Source organism: Oncorhynchus gorbuscha, linkage group LG19 (genome assembly GCF_021184085.1).
Source record: "Oncorhynchus gorbuscha isolate QuinsamMale2020 ecotype Even-year linkage group LG19, OgorEven_v1.0, whole genome shotgun sequence".
NCBI classification, from domain to species: domain Eukaryota; kingdom Metazoa; phylum Chordata; class Actinopteri; order Salmoniformes; family Salmonidae; genus Oncorhynchus; species Oncorhynchus gorbuscha.
Window position 1 is genome coordinate 8,710,739 of NC_060191.1, and position 21,873 is coordinate 8,732,611.

Consider the following 21,873-nt stretch of genomic DNA (forward strand, 5'->3'; position numbering starts at 1 on the left):
GACGTGTGACATTGCGCATGGTGATCTTAGGCTTGTGTACGGTTGCTCGGCCATGGAAACCCATTTCATGAAGCTCTCAACCAACAGTTATTGTGCTGACGTTGCTTGCAGAGGCAGTTTGGAACTCGGTAGTGAGGGTTGCAATTAGTTCTGACAAGGTGACAGTATTACAGGCACACATGTCATGAGGGCAGTCAAATTCCACGTGACCATTTAGTCACGGAAATAAGGCTTCTCCAAGCTCTGATGCTGCTGATGGTCATTAGTAGCATACCAAACTTGCTAACTGCCTGGCACTCTATTGTCTCTCTATCACTCTGACATCAATGCAAATGTGATCAAAAATCTAATCAAACACTTAATGAGAGCCCATGAGCTCATGTTGTGCAACATTTCTATAGGCTATGCAATTGAGAAAACAGAGTGATAGCCTCTATTAAAAAGAGGAGGATCCCATCAGCTTTCTATAGGCTAGGCATACTATATTTATTTATCAACTCCTAATATTAAGCTCATTGCTTCTATTTGAAACAGGAGTATAGCCTATCTGGCTAGAATGAAAATGAACCATGAGAAAAGCGTCCTCCGTTCACTATTTAAGTGCATAGATGACATGGTTTTTTCCCCGCTGCCCCTGTTTCGAGACAGTTGCATGATAATGGTCCATTATAAATCAAAACAAATTTCACACATATGTTATTTAGTGTACAGTACCTTCGGGAAAGTATTCAGACCCCTTGACTTTTTCCACATGTTGTAACGGTACAGCCTTATTCTAAAATGGATTTAAAAATAACTTATCCTCAGCAATCTACACACAATACCCCATAAAGCAAAAACAAGTTTTTAGAATTTTTTAAAAATTAAACAGAAATGCCTTATGTAAATAAGTATTCAGACCCTTTGCTATGAGATTCAAAATTGAGCTCCGGTGCATCCTGTTTCCATTGATCATCCTTGAGATGTTTCTACAACTTGTTTGGAGTCCACCTGTGGAAAATTCAATTGATTGGACATTACTTTGAAAGGCACACACCTGTCTATATAATGTTCTAAAGTTGACAGTGCATGTCAGAGCAAAAACCAAGCCATGAGGTCGAAGGAATTGTCCGTAGAGCTCCGAGACTGGATTGTGTCGAGGCACAGACATGAAGAGTACCAAAACATGTCTGCAGCATTGAAGGTCCCCAAGAACACAGTGGCCTCCATCATTCTTAATTGGAGGATGTTTTGAACCACCAAGACTTCCTAAAGCTGGCCACCCGGCCAAACTGAGCAATCAGGGGAGAAGGGCCTTGGTCAGAGAGGTGACCAAGAACCCGATGATCACTCTGTCAGAGCTCCAGAGTTCCTCTCTGGAGATGGGAGAATCTTCCAGAAGTACAGCCATCTCTGCAGCACTCCACCAATCAGGCCTTTATGGTAGAGGGGCCAGACGGAGCGATGTACAGAGATCCTTGATGAAAACCTGCTCCAGAGCCCTCAGGACCTCAAACTGGGGCGAAGGTTCACCTTCCAACAGGACAACAACCCTAAGCACACAGGCAAGACAACGCAGGAGTGGCTTTGGATCAAGTCTCAATGTACTTGAGTTGCCCAGACTTGAACCCGATCGAACATCTTTGGAGAGACCTGAAAATTGCTGTGCAGCAACCCTCCCCATCCACCCTGACAGAGCTTTAGAGGATCTGCAAAGAAGAATGGGAGAAACTCCCCAAATACAGGTGTGCCAAGCTTGTGGCGTCATACCCAAGAAGACTCGAGGCTGTAATCACTGCCAAAGGTGCTTCAACAAAGTACTGAGTAAAGGGTCTTGAATACTTATGTGAATGTCATATTTCAGTGTTTATTTTTTATAAATTAGCAAACATTTCTAAAAACCTGTTTTTGCTTTGTCATTATGGAGTATTGTGTGGATGAAGAAAAAGCCATTTAATCATTTTTAGAATAAAGATGTAACTTAACAAAATGTTGAAAAAGTCAAGGGGTCTGAATACTTCCCAAAGGCACTGTATGTAAAGGGTTAGGGTTAGATTAGTAAAGGGACAAGATTAAATCAAGAATAGTGTGATTGGTAACAATATCAGCCTATCACTTGTGAGTGATATATTATCACTTGTGAATTATGCCCAGTTTAAGGCAAACAGCACTTGCTTATTTTTTTTTTTGGTGCTACTTTTTCAAATCATAGCTGCACACCTCATGTAGCCTGGCCTATATGCTATGAGAAGGTTTGTATGCAACTAAAGTGGCCAAATAACTGCTTAAAATGAATCACATTAATCCGCTTTACAATGGGTTTAAAGGCTAACTGGCATACATACTGTGTGCAGAGCTTGAGTTTCAAGTTTGTGGCAGGTAATTTTCACAATAAATGCACCTTCATAATAAAAGCATTAAATGCATAATCGCATTTGTGGTCACTTTTGAGAATGGTGTTTTCCTGCTAATGTAACATTTGCGCTTATAGCATTCTGCCGTGTGCACATTGCTGGGTTTATAATGTGAAGAAATAGCCTAACAGTTTATCAACCGGTTTAAGCGAACATTTCTCATCTGTTCCGTCAGGGTCATTGCTTAAAAAAAAAAATTATGCTTGAAATTGTATTAATTTGGGATCTATCGCATCCCACAAATTTCCCAGACTATGTTTGGAATATTTATTTCTCGCACAGAATAGAGTAGGTCAACTTTTGTACTACGGCGGATAGTCATTTGTTAGGCCTACTCATCTTGTTGGCTGACGAAAAGTAAATGCAGACAGTTCTTCCAATATCTTCTACATGCGCCTCGGAATTGGATAAGAATGTGTGCAGTTGTCTGTCTTCACTTGTAGCCTGTGAAAAAGACCCAATCACGTGACTGCGAGCCATGTGAGTGAGAGGTGCTTCGACATGCAGCCGGGAGAAGGGAATTGTAATTATTGTATTCAGCCCAAGGGCACAACGGTCACTGGCCACAAAAAGCATTTTTAGGGAGCATTACAGCCATAGAAAGGGGATTTTTACACGCTACGCACTACAGCACTCGGCTGTCCAGAGCTTGTGTGGCCTACCACTTCGCGGTTTTCGCTCCTAGACGTTTCCACTTCACAATAACAGCACAGTTGACCGGCGAAGCAGGAAGTAATTTTACAAACTGACTTGTTGGAAAGTAGCATCCAATGACAGTGCTACCTTAAAAGTCACTGAGCTTTTCAGCAAGGCAATTCTACTGCCAATATTTGTCTATGGAGATTGCATGGCTGTGTACTCGCAGCAATGGGTGTGGCTGAAATAGCCAAATCCACTCATTTGAATGGGTGTCCACATACTTTTGTATATATAGGGTATGTTCCTCTAGAACAGTTAGTGAAAAAATAACAGAAGACAGTGTTTAAAAGTAAAATATAATTTATTTTCTCATGACCGTTGTTGTTATCATGTATTTCTGTCTTAGAGAATATGTCTAGATCAATTAGTTGGAGGCCATGGTGCTGCTGATCCTGGATTTGTAGTTGCAGAACTTGGTGTAGATACCAGGCTTGTTCCTCTGGGCACTGCCGTAACCCCAGGACACAACACCCTGCAGCTGACCATTGCACACCACGGGGCCACCCGGAGTCTCCCTAATAGAGAGATGGGGAGACAGAAATTAAAGGTGAGCAGATTTGTTTCAGGGTATCAGTCAATCTAGGTTGAAGGATGGTTTTTGGAAATTCTGGAATCGTATTTTCATTAACTCTCTTAATGGATCAGAGGAAGTGCTTCAACTCCGCTTACCTGGCAAGAGTCCTTGCCTCCCTCCTTGAAGCCAGCACAGAACATGTTGGAGGTGATCTGTCCAGGATAGGCACTGTTGCAGCTGCTGCTGCTCAGGATGGGGAGATCCAGGCACCTCAGAGTGTCGGGGTAGTTGCCTAGAGACCGGCAGAAGAGGATTAGTCTCTCGATCATTCTCTCTTTGGTTCTGAGTGGTCAGAGATATAATTTATCATCAGTTTGAGAAACAATGAATACCAAAAGTCTTTGTGGGCATATTGTTAATGCTATTCACTGCTGCTGCTGGATAGATTGCCCCAGCCAGAGACCAGACAGCTGGTGCCAGAGCTGGCACAGCTGGAGGGCAGAGCCACAGTGCTCACATAGCTGTTCAGGGAGGTGGGCCTGCTCAGCTTGATCAGCATGATGTCGTTGTCCAGGTTGCGGCTGTTGTAACTGGGGTGCATGATGACCTTTACTGAGTCGATGAACTGCTCAGTGCCCTCGTTGACGGTAATGTCGTGCTCACCCAGACGCACCTGCATGCGGCTGGGGAGAGAGAGGGGAGGGTTAATCAGATGTACTCAGACAAATACAGATTCATGTCAAACATACTGTAGATGGCTTTGGTAAATGTTTTTGAAGAAAGTTTCATCAGTCACATATGACTTGTAGCAGTGAGCAGCAGACACCACCCATGTGCTGGAGATCAGGGAGCCACCACAGAAGTGGTAGCCAGACTGCAGTGATGCCTGGTAGGATGCAGAGTTCTTTCTGCACTCATACCCTCCGACAATCTTACCAACCTCAATGGGGGCAGCGACTGAGTGGGATGTAAAGGAGAAATCTTTGTAAAGAAAAAGGTCAAATGTACCAAACTTTTCAAACGGTGTATAGTTATAGCTTATAGTATAGTTCTTTATGTATAGTTATAGCTTATAGTATAGTTCTTTATGTATAGTTCTTTATGTATAGTTATAGCTTATAGTATAGTTCTTTATGTATGTTATAGCTAAGTTAGTAGCTTATGTATAGTTCTTATGTATAGTTATAGCTTATAATAGTTCTTTATGGTTGTTATAGCTTATAGTATAGTTATTTATGTATGTTCTTTATGTAGTTATAGCTTATAGTATAGTTCTTTATGTATAGTTATAGCTTATAGTATAGTTATATAGTTCTTTATGTATAGTTATAGCTTATTGTATAGTTATAGCTTATAGTATAGTTATATATGTATAGTTATAGCTTTAGTGTATAGTTATAGCTTATAGTATAGTTATATATGTATAGTTATAGCTTATAGTATAGTTCTTTATGTATAGTTATAGCTTATAGTATAGTTATATATGTATAGTTCTTTATGTATAGTTATAGCTTATAGTATAGTTATATATGTATAGTTATAGCTTATAGTATAGTTATATATGTATAGTTATAGCTTATAGTATAGTTATATATGTATAGTTATAGCTTATAGTATAGTTATATATGTATAGTTATAGCTTATAGTATAGTTATATATGTATAGTTATAGCTTATAGTATAGTTATATATGTATAGTTATAGCTTATAGTATAGTTATATATGTATAGTTATAGCTTATAGTATAGTTATATATGTATAGTTATAGCTTATAGTATAGTTATATATGTATAGTTATAGCTTATAGTATAGTTATATATGTATAGTTATAGCTTAATCCAGTTTATTTTCATGTATAAGATTTTGGCCCACTTATTCTTTCCTGTTGAAGAAACCGGTACTCGCATGCCACAGCGAACAGAGCGAGAAGAATAATGACCTTCATAGTTGTCTGTTTTTGCCTCGGCACTGAGGGCATACATGTATATACATTTCCATCGGTACCTGTCAAACAGTAACGTGTGAACAGACATATGGCTAACGCTCCTCAACTGAGGATGTGTGCTAAACGGCATTACCTTACATCCGTATGTAAATTCCTAGAATGTTTAACTGAATAGACATTTAGCTTTTTTGACTCCTCATTGAAGCAATATAGAAATGTATATTCATACAGTGCTGGGTTTTGTGTTACATACTTTCTCCAAAATATATTCACTATGTGGCCACAAGGGGGAGTTTCATGACCTAGCATTTGAAGTAAGCCTGGCATTTTGCAACTGGTTTCGAGTATTGTGTGTCTAAGGGTTCCTCGGCTTCATTTATCAATATAGCCTGTTTCTTTGATATAAAAAACAGTATAACAACATGGATTGTATAACAACATTAATCATATGATCATGATATCTAATTGTTGTAATGTAATATGTTTTTGTTCCTTTATTGGTGTATTCACCTCAGAAATACCTATAGATGCGGTACAGTATCATAGATGGTGTTACATACAGCAGAATGTCACTCATCATTTGTACATTTTCAGAATGTGTTTGATTGGATATAAATTCATGAACGCTTTTCTTTTTCAATATTCAGGGACAGGAAATGCTTTTTAGATTGTGACTATAATCTATATAAATTAAATAGAATAATGTAATGCTCTATTATGCATTAGTCATTTTTCTTGGCATCATTACAGGAAAAACATGTCAGACATGACAAAAATAAACATAACAAGGTTAATATGTTTGGTACAATGTGAACACAAATATAATAGATGTTTAGTCTGGACATGAACAGTTGGTATTGCTCAGTGAGATTATGATGTCATGGGAATTGTTTCGGTCTTGCAGATGGTGTGTGACCTGTAGGTGTGTTTGCGCACGTTTATCTGAGGCATGTACCAAGTTGAGCTACTGATCAGGTCATTTCTCGCCAATCCAGTGCCACTGTTCAGATCATTCCAGTTTTTCTCTTGGTCATTGAAGGTGTTAACCTCTGGTCTGCTCCGCTCTTTAGACAGTTCTGTCTGCTCTCATTTCAGGATTCAGTCCTGTCAGAGATGTAGTACAAACTGGAACCAAACTTCTTCCATGCTTCAAGGCAGGTTTGGTTCAGCATATTGTACCTTCTCTTTAGATCGGCCTTTTCTTCATCCATGTTTTTGTTTTGGACCTGTAGCTCGTCTCCCTGTTCAGTCAGGTTGTTGTTGTTGGTTCTATAAACTAACAACCTCTCCTCCAAACGGACAGTGACTCCATTATAGTAGACAAACAGCACCATGATCCCAGCCAGTAGGAGAAGGCACAGCAGGCCCAGACACGCTGCAGCAACTCTGGAACATCTCCCCATCGAGCCCTGAGCCGTAGTTACTTTCTCCAGGTCTACTCTTTGGTGTGGTGTCTTCTGTCTTGGTACCGGAATCATGTCCTTTCAGTGTCTCTGCACTGAAAGGACAATGACATCGTCGTGTTCTTTTCCTCCGTCATTCCAATTCAACTATTACATACACTGTATTCTAATATGTCTCTGTACTGCTCTGTGACTGCACTGTGCTGGGTTTAAGACCCTAGGGAACAGGAAGGCATTTTTTACACCTGTGAGAAAGGAAATGACAACAGAACCACCCACCATGCAATTGTTAAGTGTTACAAAATATACAACTAAGCTGCCACCTAAGTTGTGTGTATGAAAATAATAAGAAAAATGCAGATGCTTGTCACTTCAGGTGGACAGACTTCTTTCCCAGGTAGAGTAACGTCTGAGCGTCAGATATAGGCCTACTGTTCACAGAAGTGCAAATCCTTGAGAAGATCAGATAATGTGGCTGGTGAAGTGGGTATATAACAGATTGTCTTCATGATTGAGTCCTGTGTAGCAACCAAAAAACACAATCATGAAGTACATTATTCTCCTGTCTGTTAGTCGTTGCGTGTCAGTCCTTGCTTTACTCGTTGAGAGAAATTGTTTAAGTTCACATTGGTGTCCATTCTGTGATAATACACAGTGAATATTTACTGAACACAGGCACTTAAGTGTTGTATTTCCATGCAATTTCACACTGATTCCTTCTGTCTGTATTTCAGTCGCTGTCCTCATTGAGGATAACAAGATTTTCGGAGGGTATGAATGCAGAAAGAACTCTGCATCCTACCAGGCATCACTGCAGTCTGGCTACCACTTCTATGGTGGCTCCCTGATCTCCAGCACATGGGTGGTGTCTGCTGTACACTGCTACAAGTCATATGTGACTGATGAAACATTCTTCAAAAACATTGACAGTATGTTTGACATTAAACCTTTTTTGTACATCTGATTAACCCTCCCCAGCCACATTCAGGTGTGTCTACGTGACCACACAACATTGTTGTCAAAGAGGGCACTGAGCAGTTCGACTCAGGGAAGGTCATCATGCACCCCAGTTACAACAGCTGCAACCTGGACAACGACGTCAAGCTGAGCAAACCCACCTCCCTGAACAGCTACATGTGCACTGTGGTCATGCCCTGCAGCTGTGCCAGCTCTGGCACCTGCTGGCTGGGGAAACCTACCCAGCAGAGGCTGTGGGTAGCATCAACAATATGTTCACAAATACTTTTAGTATTCGTTGTTTATCAAACTGATTCCAAATGATATCACTGACCACTCAGAACCAAAGGGAGAATGTTTGATATACTAATCCTGTTTTGCTTCTCTCTAGCCTTCTACCCCGACCAACTGTTCTGCCTGGATCTCCCCATCCTGAGCAGCGGCAACAGCACCTACCATGGACAGATCACCTACACATGTTCTGTGCTGGCTTCGTGGATGGAGGCAAGGACTCTTGCCAGGTAACCTGAGTTGAATTCATAGCACACCTTTCTACAGTTGTCCTTTTCTTTTGTTAAAAGCACTCATCTGTTGTGATTAACCAGCTTCAAACCAATATTGAAAGATCCACCTTTCACTTGCCCTTCTTCCTTCTTTCAGGGAGACCGTGGTGGGCAATGGGCAGCTGCAGGGTGCTGTGTCCTGGGGTTACAGTTGTGCCCAGACTAAGATCTGCAACTCCTGGATAAGCAGCACCATGTCCTCCAACTAATTGATTAAGACTGGAAGAGACAGAAACCCATGATAACTGGTATGAGAAAATAAAAACACCATTCTTTAAAGTGCATTACTATGAGTGCAATATGTGCTTTTAGGAAGGTATGAAACAAGTATCTGGCTAGTGCTTATTATGTCTAACTTGTAAAGCAAGAGTTGCAGGCAACAGCTCAATCTGTTCAATGCCAATTGTGCACTGTTGGCTGGTGAGCCGTTTCCTGGAAACTTAATGATATGAGAATGAACAACTGTCAGTGGAAATATGATAACACATGAACTAGCAACTGCAATAGACATGAGTAGAACATGCTTTGGTTTCTCTTCATAGGTTAATTCATGGAAATTACACACATGTAGTCTTTCAGTTGTACAGAATTTTTCATTTTAAAATGTAGAATGTTGACAATATGCATACAATGAACCTAAATGTGAAGCATTCCAATTGTGTAGCTATTTAGCTAAGACAGATAATGAATAAAGGTTTGTGTTCGTTTGTCTGTTGACTTAAATTGGTGAACTTCAAATGGCAAATGCCTCTTCAATGAGGTTTAACAGCGGCTGGTATCCAATAAATGTTGCATTACCACCACCTACTAGACTGGAGTTAAACTCCCTTATACTTTGCTTGAAAAAAAATAAGTAAATACCCTACCATCTAACACTACACTCATAACACATCCATACTCCACTATTTAAATCTATTTAGTCTGACCTCAGGCCAAGAACCTGAAAGGATGGGACACCACCACTTAACACACCCTGTAACTCTGATGTCACGTCTCACACACCAAAAGATCTCTGCAGCTGTCACAACCTCAACTTTCTGCCACTTATGTTCCATCCCTGCAGGACAGTTGATAACAGTTGCTATAAAAGCTAAAAAGCCAATCTTACTGAAACATATCACTTGTTGGCCTCTCTCTGTACTGGTACAGATCAACTACTCACACCACTCCTCTCAGGATCCACCCCCCTTGACCCATCTTCCTCTACTTCACTGCCTCAGCATATGACAACTTCTGCACTCCTCTCAACCTGCCTCTCTCACACGGGCCATTTCTCATCCCCAGCTCCATGGGCACCCTTACAATTAACATATACCACTACTTTCCCCAATGCTACACATTCCTTTGTCTCATGCCCTTCTGTGCACTTCTCACACCCAGGAACCTCCCTCCTACACACTGCTGCCACATGCCCATAAGCTTGAGACCTGTAAGAAAGTAATTTATTCGGCACAAAGGGTCATACAGGATAATATAATATCCTGTCACTTTGTCGGGCAAAGACATCAAAACTCAAAAGAACAGACAATGACTTCTGTTTCACCACTCCTGCCACCCTGTCTGCGTCACACCAAACGACAACCATCACAAACACTGGGAATCTTCCCCTTCTGTTGGTCAACTTGTACAGTTACTGCTACCCCAGTAATCATAACTTTCAATGGCGCCCATTTCTTGAGAGCAAATCACATTTCTTGCCTCCATTTGTTTAACGCAGAGAGCCTTCTCCCTCTGACCAGCAGAAACACAAACAATTATCACAAGACCAGTTCTGGTTACCCTTACTGATTCCACAGCACAAAGCTCTGTTTTCAACCACCCTGAAACCACAAATGGATCAGCCAAAAGGCAAGGGTCCACTTGTAACAAAAACGTTACTCCTAGTCCCAACTCATCTTTATTCTGACCCTCAGTGCAAGCCTCAGCCCCGAGAACTTCACCACACCTACCACCTCCGATGCTTCGACCTCATTAACTTCCCTTTCTCTTCCTGTCTTCAGCTCACTCTGCTTACACTTTCTAACATTCTTATTTAACAAACCATCTCCCTTTTTTCCGCCATTTTTAGCCGACTCAAGTTCACCCGCTTCCTTCCTCTCTCTTAGACCTCCTCTGCCCTCCAATCCCCTTCGTATTCAAAGTATACGTCTCCTTATGCTAATACTGCACTTCTCCTGACATACATTTTGTTATTGCATTATAAGCAAATGCTTTACACATTCATATTCCTTTATCTAGCACTGGGAACATGTGACAGCGGAATAGTGACGTAAATATTCAGCGACGCTCTACGGTTTGTGTACAATTTCAAGCTTGACGGGAGGGTTACGTTTAGGACAATTGCATCAAATGTGTCTTTGTTTTGTTTTATAATCGTGAGGTGAGTAAAATAATATTTGTATTGACATTTTCGAGATTAAAGCTAGCTAATTTGAAGCGAAGTGCCCTGCATTGCTATATCAGCATCACCAGTAATATATGCGGAATGCGCAACCATTGCGGATTTGGTGCAGAAAGAATGCGCATCGCTGCGACAAACGCAATTATAAAGGTGTTAGACATCGTCATCATCAAGTGTAAACCTATATTGTAAATTATTTGTCAATTGTGTAACTATTTGGTAACGTATTATATTTCTCTCTTTTGTAGAATTCCCTCGATCCTCTATTTACTCAAGTCTATCTGCACATCTCTGTTGATGGGTACTGTCATATAGTTGTTTTTGCACTAACATAAAGCAATTTAAATGATAGTTTTCAGAGAGAGTACATGTCTCTCTTGGCCAGCTTTTACAGTTGAATAACGTCTGCTCCAGGACTTTAGCTGTAGGCTACCTAGTATGAATTAATAATATATTATGCAAACTAATGCACATTACAGTGAATGTTGATCTCAGTATGTCCCTGCACAAGATGCTCTCCTAGCGCCCCTATTTATTTATGTGCCACTTAGTTGTAGCCTGTGAACATATGCCTTATGCTGCCCCCATTGAAATATTAGTTAGTTGTCAGGCAGATATTGCTCGTCCCCAACAATGGTGTGGTACGGCCAGCCATCTGTCGCTGTGTGAATGGAACTGTCAGTTGGTCCGTCTGTAAACCAGGCCTGACTCATGACTGAGTACTACGAGGAGGGGGGCCTGCTGTACGAGCACTCGCCTCCCATGCACATCAAAGTGGAGTCTCCGGAGGGACCCTTCGGAGGGGGCGTCTCAGAGGACGGCTTTCCCAGGGAGGATGAGGACTCGGAAGGCAGCTGCGACCAAAGCAGTGGGCTGCCTGGTGGACTACCCTTCAACGTGGTGGTGGTGCATCCGAACATCATGACCCCTGGCATGTCCTCAGATGACCTCCTATCCATGGAACAGCGTAAGCTTTAGCCAACTTTTAGCTATTAAACGCATGTCTATTGTTCAATATTGATGCTTGCAGTGGTGCTCTGTACTGTTATGATAAATATGTTTTAACTATTACGTTTTTATGTTTCATCTCATATGACACATGGTAAACACCTATAGATCAACTCTGTCTTTCTTTAGACAGAGGTATTTCCTCTGTTTTGGCAGCAGGGGGTGCAGGCAAGAGGAAGAGTCGTTTTAGCGGTGCAGAGCTGGAGGTGCTGGTTTCTGAGGTGACGCGGTGTGAGGGAGAGCTTTTTGGTCCTGCTGGGAGGCTCCGGCGCAGGGAGAGAGAGAGGATCTGGGCAGGGATCCTGGAGCGGGTCAACGCTGTGTCCAGAGTCCCTCGCACCCTCCGCGAGGTCAAGAAGCGCTGGGACGACCTGAAGAGACGCAATGGAGGCAGGCTGGCAGACGCTAGGCACCGAACTTGTTACCTGCCATCTAATAGAGGGGCTTCCATGCTGGGACGGTCAGCTCAGGCAAGCCCCAGGCTTCACCAGGCCAGACAGAAGCAAAGCACCAGAGGGAAGGCCAGTTTCACGTGCTTCACTGATACAGAACCAGGTAAATCTGAACACTAACAATGAGGTAAAGCCTTAGATTCAAGCCTTGTAGGAACATTCAGATAATGCATATAAAAACAGATTTTTTAAACCACTGCTTTCTACTATATCCTCTTGTTTATTGCAGTGGGTGGAGGTGAAGGGTCGGAGAGGGATGGCTTTGAGAAGGATGAGGATAGTGGTGAGCGGGAAGTGGAGGTGGGAGAGGCGGAATGCGAGGGGGCAGATAGCAGTATGGAGGAAAAGCTGGGATTAGGACTGGGAATAGGGCCTCCCCCTAACTCGGAACGCTGGCTGCCTCCCTCTCCCCTCTACAGCGCCCCTTTCCTCAATGGGACCCCTCAGCCTAGTCCCCAGCCCTCACTAGGGGCCCAGCAGGGACCCCTAGAGGCCCCTCCTCGTGGCTCATGGCTGGAGGACGAGCTCCGCGGCATGGGGGAGGCAGCTCTGCAGCTGGGGGATCGGGTGGAGCAGAGTCTTCGGGAGTTTGGGGAGGGATTCAGACGTGATATGAGAACATTAGTGGTCTCTCAAGAGGCACTGGCAACCAGCCTACAGCAAAACAATGTTCTCCTGCAAAGGCTGCTGGGAGTCTTAGAGGCACAGCAGCAGCAGCAACAACAACAACAACAACCAACAACCACCACAGCAGCAGCCACATCATTCCCAAAAACAAGAGCCACAACAGTCAACGCAGCAACCACAACAGTTACAGCAGCAGAAACCACAGCCTCAACAACTGATTCAGCAGCAGCAACAACAACAGATACAACAGCAACAACTGCTACAACAGCAACCCCAGCTGGTGCAGCAACAACAGATACAACCGCTACCACAGCAACCGCAACACCCCCAGAGTCCAAGTAATCAACCAACTTTAGCAGTTGCCCCTGTACCACCACCCCCAGATATTCTTGATGGTACCACCCGTCCAAATCCACCCGCAGTCATTAATGGAATTGTCCAACGGCCAAGGCGGGGGAGAATTGTTGATCATAGACGAAGAAGAAGGCGTTAGATAAAGAGATGTAAATAAGCTTTGATGTACTTTATTTATTTTCTCTTATACAATCTGATTTGAAATAATTATGTCCCTCTAATTTCAACCAATGCTGAAAAAGTTGTGTTTTATGAGTACATTTGTTTTGTGTAAAGTATTCAGACCCCTTGACTTTTTCCACATTTTGTTACGTTACAGCCTTATTCTAAAATTGATTAAATTAATGTTTTTCCTCATCAATACACCATAGTGACAAAGTGAAAACAGGTTTTAATAAATGTTTACAATTTACATAAGTATTAAGACCCTTTGCTATGAGACTTGAAATTGAGATCAGGTGCATCCTTTTTCCATTGATCATCCTTGAGATGTTTCTACAACTTGGGAGTCCACTCTGGTAAATTAAGGTCCCAGAGTTGGCAGTGCATGTCGGAGCAAAAACCAAGCCATGAGGTCCAAGCCATTGATGAAGGTGCTGCTATAGCAGAAGCTATAATGGAACAAGCACCTTCATCAACACGTTCCCTTCTTTCAGCCTGGGGTCTCTTTACTGCCCCACCGTCCTCTACAAGGTCGAAGGAATTGTCTGTAGAGCTCCGAGACAGGATTGTGTCAAGGCACAGATCTGTGGAAGGGTACTTACTACAAAATGTCTACAGCATTGAAGGTCCCCAAGAACACACTGGCCTCTACCATTTTTAAATGGAAGTGGAACAATTTAATCTTCCTAGGGCTGGCCTCCAGGCCAAACTGAGCAATTGGAGAAGGGCCTTGGTCAGGGGAGGTGACCAAGAACCCAATGGTCACTCTGGTAGAGTTCCTCTGTGGAGATGGGAGAACCTTCCAGAAGGACAACCATCTCTGCAGCACTCCACCAATCAGGCTTTATTGGTAGAGTGGCCAGATGGAAGCCACTCCTCAGTTAAAGGCACATGACAGCCTGCTTGGAGTTCGCCAAAAGGCACCTAAAGACTCTCAGACCATGAGAAACAAGATTCTCTGATCTGATGAAACCAAGGTTGAACTCATTGGCCTGAATGCCAAGCGTCACGTCTTGAGGAAACCTGGCACCATCCCTACTGTGACGCATGGTGGTGGCAGCATCATGCCGTGGGGACGTTTTTCAGCTGCAGGGACAGGGAGCCTAGTCAGATTGAGAGGAAGATGAACAGAGCAAAGTACATTGAGAACCTTGATGAAAACCTGCTCCAGAGCACTCAGGAACTCAGATTGGGGCGAAGGTTCACCTTTCAAAAGGACAATAACCCTAAGCACTCAGCCAAAACAATGCAGTAGTTGCGTTGGTACAAGTCTGTGAATATCCTTGAGTGGCCCAGCCAGAGCCCGGACTTGAACCTGATCGAACATCTCTGGAGTGACCGGAAAATAGCTGTGCAGTAATGCTCCCCAAATACAGGTGTGCCAAGCTTGTAGCGTCATACCCAAGAAGACTCGAGGCTGTAATCGCTGCCAAAGGTGTTTCAACAAAGTAAGTAGAGTGTGCTGAGTAAAGAGTCTAAATACATAGGGAAGTGTGATATTTATTTATTTTTACATTTGCAAACATTTCTAAAAACCTTGCTTTGTCATTATGGGGTAGCGTGTGTAGATTGATGGAAGAAAAAAACAATGTAATTTTAGAATAAGGCTTTAACGTAACAAAATGTGCAAAAAGTCAAGGGGTCTGAATACTTTCCGAATGTACTGTATATATTATTTAAACTAAACACAGTAGGCTAATTGAAGGTTCAGCCCTGATCCATATATATTAGCATAATGTATTGGTTGGAAGTTGCTGCAATAGAACCAAGAAATGTCAGCGATTTCTGTTTTGTCCAAATCTTGTAGATAGACAATCAGCATTACATTTACAGAAAGCACTTTGGAGTCTGCAGCAATCTATCATTCGAGCATATTAGTAAATGACCATTGAAATGTAATATACCAATGCATATGTACATGTTCTGATTGCAGTTGTATGATGCATATTAAACATGCATTGTGTGACAGGCTGGACATACACATGCAAATCTTAGAAAAAAGTATTATACAATGTGTATTTAACATGATGACGTGATGATAAATGATTTTATAATTGGACTATAATGTTTAAGATGTGGAAATGTTTCCCTGCATAGCTCTTAAATGAAAATCTGCATCAGTATGTATTTTGCTTCAGATTTTCTTTCTGTTTTTCGTGATGTTATCAATTTATTAAGCATTATCTACAAGTATGATGTTATGTTATCTTGCATGCAGTGTCTGATGTGTAGACAAAAAATGCAAGGGATCTGTAAAAAAATAAGCATTTGTGTACCATTTTGCACAATTTATATACCTAAATATAGTTGAAGGGTCTGACTCTGTTCTGAAACATGTATTGACTAAAGATTAATAAAGGCAACCCTGAACTATATCTCGCCACAGCTCTTCAATAGCTCTTTATTCAGATCAGACAAGTGCTGATGGTGCCACCTGTTGACTGATGTGAGTGAATGCCCATGGATAAATGTCAAATGCATTGCTTTCTTTTCAATACTCATGACAATCTGAAGTGGATAAACATAACATCACCTGCAGAATGCAGGGCAAGCGAAGACCTTTCACTTCACACCATCACACTCTAGCGGCCAGTAACATAATATACAATTCGTCTCGCCTTCTGCTTTCACGTTGAGGAAGAGGGGTCATAGAGAACCATCGTTGGAGGAGTGCTGCATGGGTAAAACATGGCTGCTGTGAATTCATCAGAGAGACGCCAGGGCGACCCCAACGATGAGCTGGGGGACCCGGGGGGTGTAGCACAGAAATGCGAATCATTTGACTATAAATCGACAGACCCCGATAACACTTTTGCTGTTGAAGAAGACAGAATTCCCAAGGGCTCAAATGAAAATAGAGAATCTATTATTGTTACCGATGGGCTTGCTAGCCAGACTGAAAGTAGCATTGCGCTTCAAGCTAATGATAGATCAGAGATAGGTAATGAGTTGGTAGATTTAACATCTTCTGAAGAAAAGACCCACAACACCGATGTTTCCTTCAACAAGCAGCGGCATTTCGATTGGTCTGAGACGGAGGACGAGGAAGACCGCACGGATGCAAAAGAGAATGGAAACGATGGTACGTTTATGTTTGCTAGCTAGCGTTGACTATGTTTCTTTCTTCGAATAGCCTGCCTTATCAATATGAGCTATCTAAGCTCACCATCTATCTATTTTGGAAAACAGTCGTGTGCAAAAACAGACTGAAATCTACGGGGTATCCCTGGAAATATGCAGGATGCAGCATTGACTGTAAATGTGCTCATGGTCACTTTAATTGCCAAGATGCACTAGTTGTCTCAATGAGCTAGCTTTGTTATTGGCCAACCGTTTATCCAATAGAATATTGATTATGCAGGTGACTCAAAATAGTACACTAATCGTACCCTTTGATGTCATAAATGCCTTTTCATAATATTTGTGTGGAGATTGATTTGTGTAGAAGGCCTGTTTTCATATTTAGTCTCAAAACGTTTGTATTCATGCTTACTCATGAACGCTTCACAATGACAATGTTGTATTTCTTTGAATTTATAGTTCATAATGGTGACATGGGGAGGACTCATGAGGTGCAGCAGGATAAGATTACTGAAGATATCTCAGATGCAGAGGATGTGGAAAAGGAAAAATCACATTCTGACGAGGAGATGGATATATCAAAAGACACAGGTGAAGAACAAGATTGTAATGGAGGAAAGGGGGCAGAGGAGGAAGAAGAAGAAGAAGAAGAAGAAGAAGGAGGAGAACAGGACCAAACAGTGAAAAGGAGGCAATGTAGTCTGGAGTGCAAAGACTGTGGGAAGAGGTTCACCCGTCGGGAGACATTCAACCTCCATCGTCACTTCCACGCTCACCAGGATGAACTGGCCTCACTCACCTGTAAGGAGTGTGGCCTTACCTTCCATCACCGCAGCAGCCTCATCAAGCACCGCAGTGAGCACCAACAGAAGGTTGAACAGCCTGTGGAGCGGAAGAGGAGAAGGAGCCCACAGGGAGTCCACAGGGAGCCCACAGGGAGCCCACAGGGAGTCCACAGGGAGGAGAGGCCTGGCTTCCAGTGTGACCACTGTGAAGAGACTTTCCCATCACTGAGCAAACTGAGGCTCCACACCTGCGACTGTGCCCCGGATAAGGCGTACCGCTGCCCCCTGTGCCGCAAAGAGTTCCGCATGAAGATCTCCATCACCAGCCACATGCAGACCCACTCCCTGAGCTCCCACCCCTTCCGCTGCCAGGAGTGCCACAAGAGCTTCTCTGACATATTTTCCCTGCGTGACCACCAGGGCTCCCATGCCTCCCTCAAGCCCTACGCGTGCCCCGAGTGTGGCATGGTGTTCAGGCACCGCTCTGTCATGGAGGACCACCGTCGGAAGCACACAGAGGACACACAAGGCCCCCACCGGTGCAACATCTGTGGGAAGCACTTCAAGTATTCCAGCCTCCTGCAACAGCACCAATACCTTCACACAGGTCAGAAACCCTTCCGCTGCCCAGACTGTGGAAAAACGTTTGCCTTAGCCCAGAACATGAAGGCGCACTGCCGCCAGCATAGACGGCACCCTCACACCTGCTCTCTTTGCCCCCTCACTTTCCCTGACCAGGGCAGTCTGCAGGCTCACGTGTCATGCCACGAGACAGTCGGGGGACTAGACAAGGAGAACACAAACCACGGGTTGGAGCCAAAACGTACATTCAACTGTCCCCTCTGTCCTCAGAACTTTCCTTCACCAGCTGACCTGAGGGCTCACATGCTGATCCATGAAGCAGAGCATGAGAGGATGGAGAACGGGGCGTGTAAAGACTGGGAAACAGACCGTTACACCTGTCCACACTGTCCTGCCACCTACTCTGACCAGTCTAATATGATGGCCCACCTGACAACTCACACGTCTGCCCGGGTCAGGGTAGAGAGGCAGGGTAATGGACTTGAAGTAGGGAGATCTGCTCCACTTAACACTGCCAACGTCCCAGGGAGGTGGCATAGGGAGGAGATGAGTAGTAAGCCTTTAAAGTGTCCAGACTGTGGCAAGTCATTCCGTCACCGCTCTGTGTTAACGTTGCACATGCGTATTCATTCCAAGGACAAGCCTTACCAGTGTAGGGTGTGCAACAAGTCCTTCAGATTCAACAGCTATCTGCAGCAGCACATGATCATTCACACCGGGGAGAAACCATACAAGTGCCCAGACTGCAGCAAGGACTTTGCTTTCCTGCAGAACATGAGAACCCATCAGAGGCTGCACACACAGAAACCGTTCCGCTGCACAAAGTGCCGTAAGGGATACAGCGACGAGAATCAGCTTCAGCGCCATTTGCTGTCACACAACGGCGAAAAGCCCCACAAGTGCCACCTCTGTGAAAAGAGCTTTGGGCTGGCCTACCTGCTGCGGGACCATCTGAACACCCACACAGGCGAGCGGCCCCATCGCTGTCAGGAGTGCCTCAAGACATTCCCCTGGCTCGGCAGCCTGCTGGTGCATCAGAAAATCCACGCTCGAAAGCGCCAGGGGTCGAGTCAGCCTTATTCTTTTCCAATGGCCATGAGGATAAGAGGCAGGGGTAGCAGGGGCCGGAGCGGAGGCAGGCTGGCATCAGGCTGGCCCAGGTGGAGTGGAATGGGGCAATCAGGGTATGGACACGCCCCAACAAACACCTCCATATCAAGTCCCAATGTCAAGGAGTCCTGAGTGGCAGAGGAGGCCGGCCCAGCCACAGCCAACCATGTTTTCATCCCAGATGGATATGCAGCAGCCAGGGGAGACGTCTGCGAGAAGGCCTCCACCAGTCCACCAACAGTGGCGGGTGGAAGGTGGAGAACTGAGGCCTGTCCCACTGCCTAACCAGTCTCAACCGTCTCAGGATCCTGAAAGACAACCAGTGCATGTCCAACAGCAGCCATCTCCACAAATACAACCACAGCAGGTACCACAGTCTCCACTGGTACAACAACAAGTACAGTTACAGCTACAGCTACAGCCACATCTACATCCGCAGCTGCGCCAACAGCAAGTTCAGCATCATTTACAGTCTCCGCTGATCCAACAGCAATTACAGTGGCAGCAACCAGGTGGACAGCTCCAGCCCCAGCTAGTACCACAACAGCAGTGGCAGCCTGACAGACAGTTGCTCCAGCAAAAGCTGCCCTGGTTACCAGATGCTCAGCCCCGGCCCACCCCACCACAGCAACCCCAGCAGTGGCACTCAGATGGCCTGCCTCGGCCACCCCCAACAACAGCAGAGGAGTTCAGGCAGGGCAGAGGCACCTACAACATCACAGCCTGGCCTTAGTGCATCTCAGAGCCTAGAAACCCCCTCCAGGGAGAAAGTGGAGGGACTATGCCCTTGGGTAACAAAACACCCCCAGTGGCCGGGCCACAGAATCCCAGCCCATTAGCTGTGAGTGAGCAGGAGCAACACAGGCAACAGCCGAAGCCCATGAACTGGGGTAACACACCCACTACACCACCAGTCCCCACACTGAGCTCTGTTCAGCTTGACTTCCCTGGGTCCCCCATTTACATGGATGGGGCTGCTTTGTGGGGTGGGCTGAGGACCTCTCCAGCAGTGCCACCATCCCAGAGCACATCAAACAAACTGGGCCAAGAGCTTAACCTGCCAAGATGGTCGAGTGTCTCAGTGCCAATGCAAAAAGCTGTTAATGAATCATCCACACCTCCTAGAAAAGAGGACACTCGAGTTTGGGACTTTAATGCACCTCTGGTAATGTCCCCAACTGTTAGTTCATCAGAGAAAGCTGGGAGTGGGCGTGAGCAGCAGAAACAGTGGTCTCCAGCTCTACTCAGTACATCCTCCTCAGCTCAGATGGGCCACAGCTCTGTCATGTCAATTTCAAGCCCTCCAACTCATGGGATTGGAGGTAGTCCCTGGGATTTCAAAGGATCCCCCTCAACAAATCAGGCCTTAGCCAGGAGTTAGAGCAGCAGCAGCAAAAACATCTATCTTCCAGCTGGACCAATGTACCCACATCCACCCAGAACGTTCCCATCTCCATTCAATATGACCCACAACGTTTCACTCATGGGGTGGGACCCACTGTATGGGGTTTCCAAACCACTCCATCTGGCCCTCAGCAGCAGCCAATGGTAACAGGCACTCAAATCATCATAAATCAGACCTCTCCTTTCTTCTCTCCTCTCCCTCCGCTCCCTCCTCTTAGTTTGCCTGGCTCACACCCTCTTCACTCTGTAGCAGTCGGCTCTCTACCAAGGCCTCCACACCCAAACATTTTCTTCACACCACAGGCTGTCATGAGTGAGAGGCCACACATGACACAGACCCTGTCGCTACCTCAGCTCGCCCCACGGCCTGTTCCTCACAAACTGGGCCGTTTGCCTTACGCCCCAGACCGCCTTCTCCAGTGCATGATCTGTGGCTGCTCTCTACCCCGGGAGTTAGACTTGCAAATGCACTACATGCAGCATGCACAGGGAGAGATTTGACACTGGCAAAGAGTGCATCTACTACTCTGTTTTTCCAAATGTTTTTAATGTACATTTATTTTATAACTATAGCAATTTAGCTGTGTTTTGTGTCCATTTTGGACATTGTCCATGTTGTTGATCTCTCACTCTATAAGAAAGGGTCAGAGACTCTCAAAAAGTGTATAGTTTGTTAACTGACAACTGTGCTTGATGCGAACCAGGGACCCTCTGCACACATCAACAACAGTCAACCACGAAGCATCGTTACCCATCGCTCCACAGAAAAAGCGAGGTCTCAGAGCAAGTGACGTCACCGATTGAAACACCACCGCTAACTAAGCTTGCGTTTCACATCCGTTACACTTGATAAAGTTTTCGGAGTTCACAGCTTTGCCTTGAACTGCAAATAACTTAGAAATATGACTGTGTAATGGATTTCTTGGCCAGTACCATCATATTTACTCTGTTGTAAACATAAACTGGGTGAATCCATGCTATTAGGTACACCACCCCGTTCACAAAAATATTTTGCACCTATAGACAGTGAGTCACCTGGCCGTGGCTTGCTATATACAGTGGGGCAAAAAAGTATTTAGTCAGCCAACAATTGTGCAAGTTCTCCCACTTAAAAAATATGAGGCCTGTAATTTATCATAGGTACACTAAAACTATGACAGACAATGAGAAAAAAAATCCAGAAAATCACATTGTAGGATTTTTAATTTATTTATTTGCAAATTATGGTGGAAAATAAGTATTTGGTCACCTACAAACAAGCAAGATTTCTGGCTCTCACAGAACTGTAACTTCTTCTTTAAGAGGCTCCTCTGTCCTCCACTCATTGCCTGTATTAATGGCACCTGTTTTAACTTGTTATCAGTATAAAAGACACCTGTCCACAACCTCAAACAGTCACACTCCAAACTCCACTATGGCCAAGACCAAAGAGCT

At 44.3% G+C, this 21,873-nt stretch overlaps 4 protein-coding genes across 13 annotated transcripts; 3 read left to right on the forward strand and 1 right to left on the reverse strand.

Moving 5' to 3' along the window:
- Positions 1-2,826: 2,826 nt before the first annotated feature.
- On the reverse strand, positions 2,827-5,587 carry LOC124005968 (trypsin-3-like). Its single transcript, XM_046315611.1, has 6 exons — positions 5,545-5,587; positions 4,407-4,563; positions 4,036-4,289; positions 3,762-3,898; positions 3,364-3,607; positions 2,827-2,837 (listed from the first exon to the last, which is right to left on the reverse strand). Exons 1-6 carry the CDS (start codon positions 5,585-5,587, stop codon positions 2,827-2,829), a joined length of 846 nt encoding a protein of 281 aa, XP_046171567.1.
- Positions 3,597-13,575, forward strand: LOC124005368. Of its 10 annotated transcripts, XM_046314554.1 has the most exons (8): positions 5,751-6,983; positions 7,688-7,724; positions 7,932-8,164; positions 8,302-8,431; positions 8,571-8,721; positions 11,123-11,841; positions 12,012-12,437; positions 12,564-13,575. In XM_046314554.1, the coding sequence occupies exons 6-8, from the start codon at positions 11,586-11,588 to the stop codon at positions 13,301-13,303; spliced, it is 1,422 nt and encodes a 473-aa protein (XP_046170510.1). In that variant the 5' UTR covers positions 5,751-6,983; positions 7,688-7,724; positions 7,932-8,164; positions 8,302-8,431; positions 8,571-8,721; positions 11,123-11,585; the 3' UTR covers positions 13,304-13,575. The 10 variants fall into 10 exon arrangements, with proteins under 10 accessions (XP_046170507.1, XP_046170511.1, XP_046170512.1 ...); XM_046314551.1 differs by lacking the exon at positions 5,751-6,983 and adding an exon at positions 3,597-3,639 and having other exon boundaries at positions 7,688-8,164; XM_046314555.1 differs by lacking the exons at positions 5,751-6,983; positions 7,688-7,724 and adding an exon at positions 3,597-3,639.
- LOC124005970 (trypsin-3-like) lies at positions 6,883-8,682 on the forward strand. Its single transcript, XM_046315612.1, has 5 exons — positions 6,883-6,895; positions 7,688-7,882; positions 7,978-8,184; positions 8,302-8,431; positions 8,571-8,682. The coding sequence occupies exons 1-5, from the start codon at positions 6,883-6,885 to the stop codon at positions 8,680-8,682; spliced, it is 657 nt and encodes a 218-aa protein (XP_046171568.1).
- A 2,491-nt stretch (positions 13,576-16,066) lies between the features above and the next one.
- On the forward strand, positions 16,067-21,585 carry zgc:66448 (uncharacterized protein LOC327401 homolog). Its single transcript, XM_046314546.1, has 2 exons — positions 16,067-16,559; positions 17,018-21,585. Exons 1-2 carry the CDS (start codon positions 16,166-16,168, stop codon positions 19,165-19,167), a joined length of 2,544 nt encoding a protein of 847 aa, XP_046170502.1. The 5' UTR covers positions 16,067-16,165; the 3' UTR covers positions 19,168-21,585.
- Positions 21,586-21,873: the final 288 nt, after the last annotated feature.

Bases quoted from the DNA above. Each gene is read 5' to 3' on its own strand.
- LOC124005968 (XM_046315611.1), bottom strand. From the start codon at position 5,587: ATGTATGCCCTCAGTGCCGAGGCAAAAACAGACAACTATGAAG. The intron at 3,899-4,035 runs GTGAATAGCATT...GCCGGTCTCTAG, and splicing joins CAATCTATCCAGCAGCAGCA to GCAACTACCCCGACACTCTG. The intron at 3,608-3,761 runs GTAAGCGGAGTT...TCTCTCTATTAG, and splicing joins GAGGCAAGGACTCTTGCCAG to GGAGACTCCGGGTGGCCCCG.
- LOC124005970 (XM_046315612.1), top strand. The intron at 7,883-7,977 runs GTATGTTTGACA...TTGTTGTCAAAG, and splicing joins ATTCTTCAAAAACATTGACA to AGGGCACTGAGCAGTTCGAC. The intron at 8,185-8,301 runs GTTCACAAATAC...GCTTCTCTCTAG, and splicing joins GTGGGTAGCATCAACAATAT to CCTTCTACCCCGACCAACTG.
- LOC124005368 (XM_046314551.1), top strand. From the start codon at position 11,586: ATGACTGAGTACTACGAGGAGGGGGGCCTGCTGTACGAGCACTCGCCT. The intron at 11,842-12,011 runs GTAAGCTTTAGC...GTCTTTCTTTAG, and splicing joins CCTCCTATCCATGGAACAGC to ACAGAGGTATTTCCTCTGTT. The intron at 12,438-12,563 runs GTAAATCTGAAC...TGTTTATTGCAG, and splicing joins CTTCACTGATACAGAACCAG to TGGGTGGAGGTGAAGGGTCG.
- zgc:66448 (XM_046314546.1), top strand. From the start codon at position 16,166: ATGGCTGCTGTGAATTCATCAGAGAGACGCCAGGGCGACCCCAACGAT. The intron at 16,560-17,017 runs GTACGTTTATGT...TTGAATTTATAG, and splicing joins AAAAGAGAATGGAAACGATG to TTCATAATGGTGACATGGGG.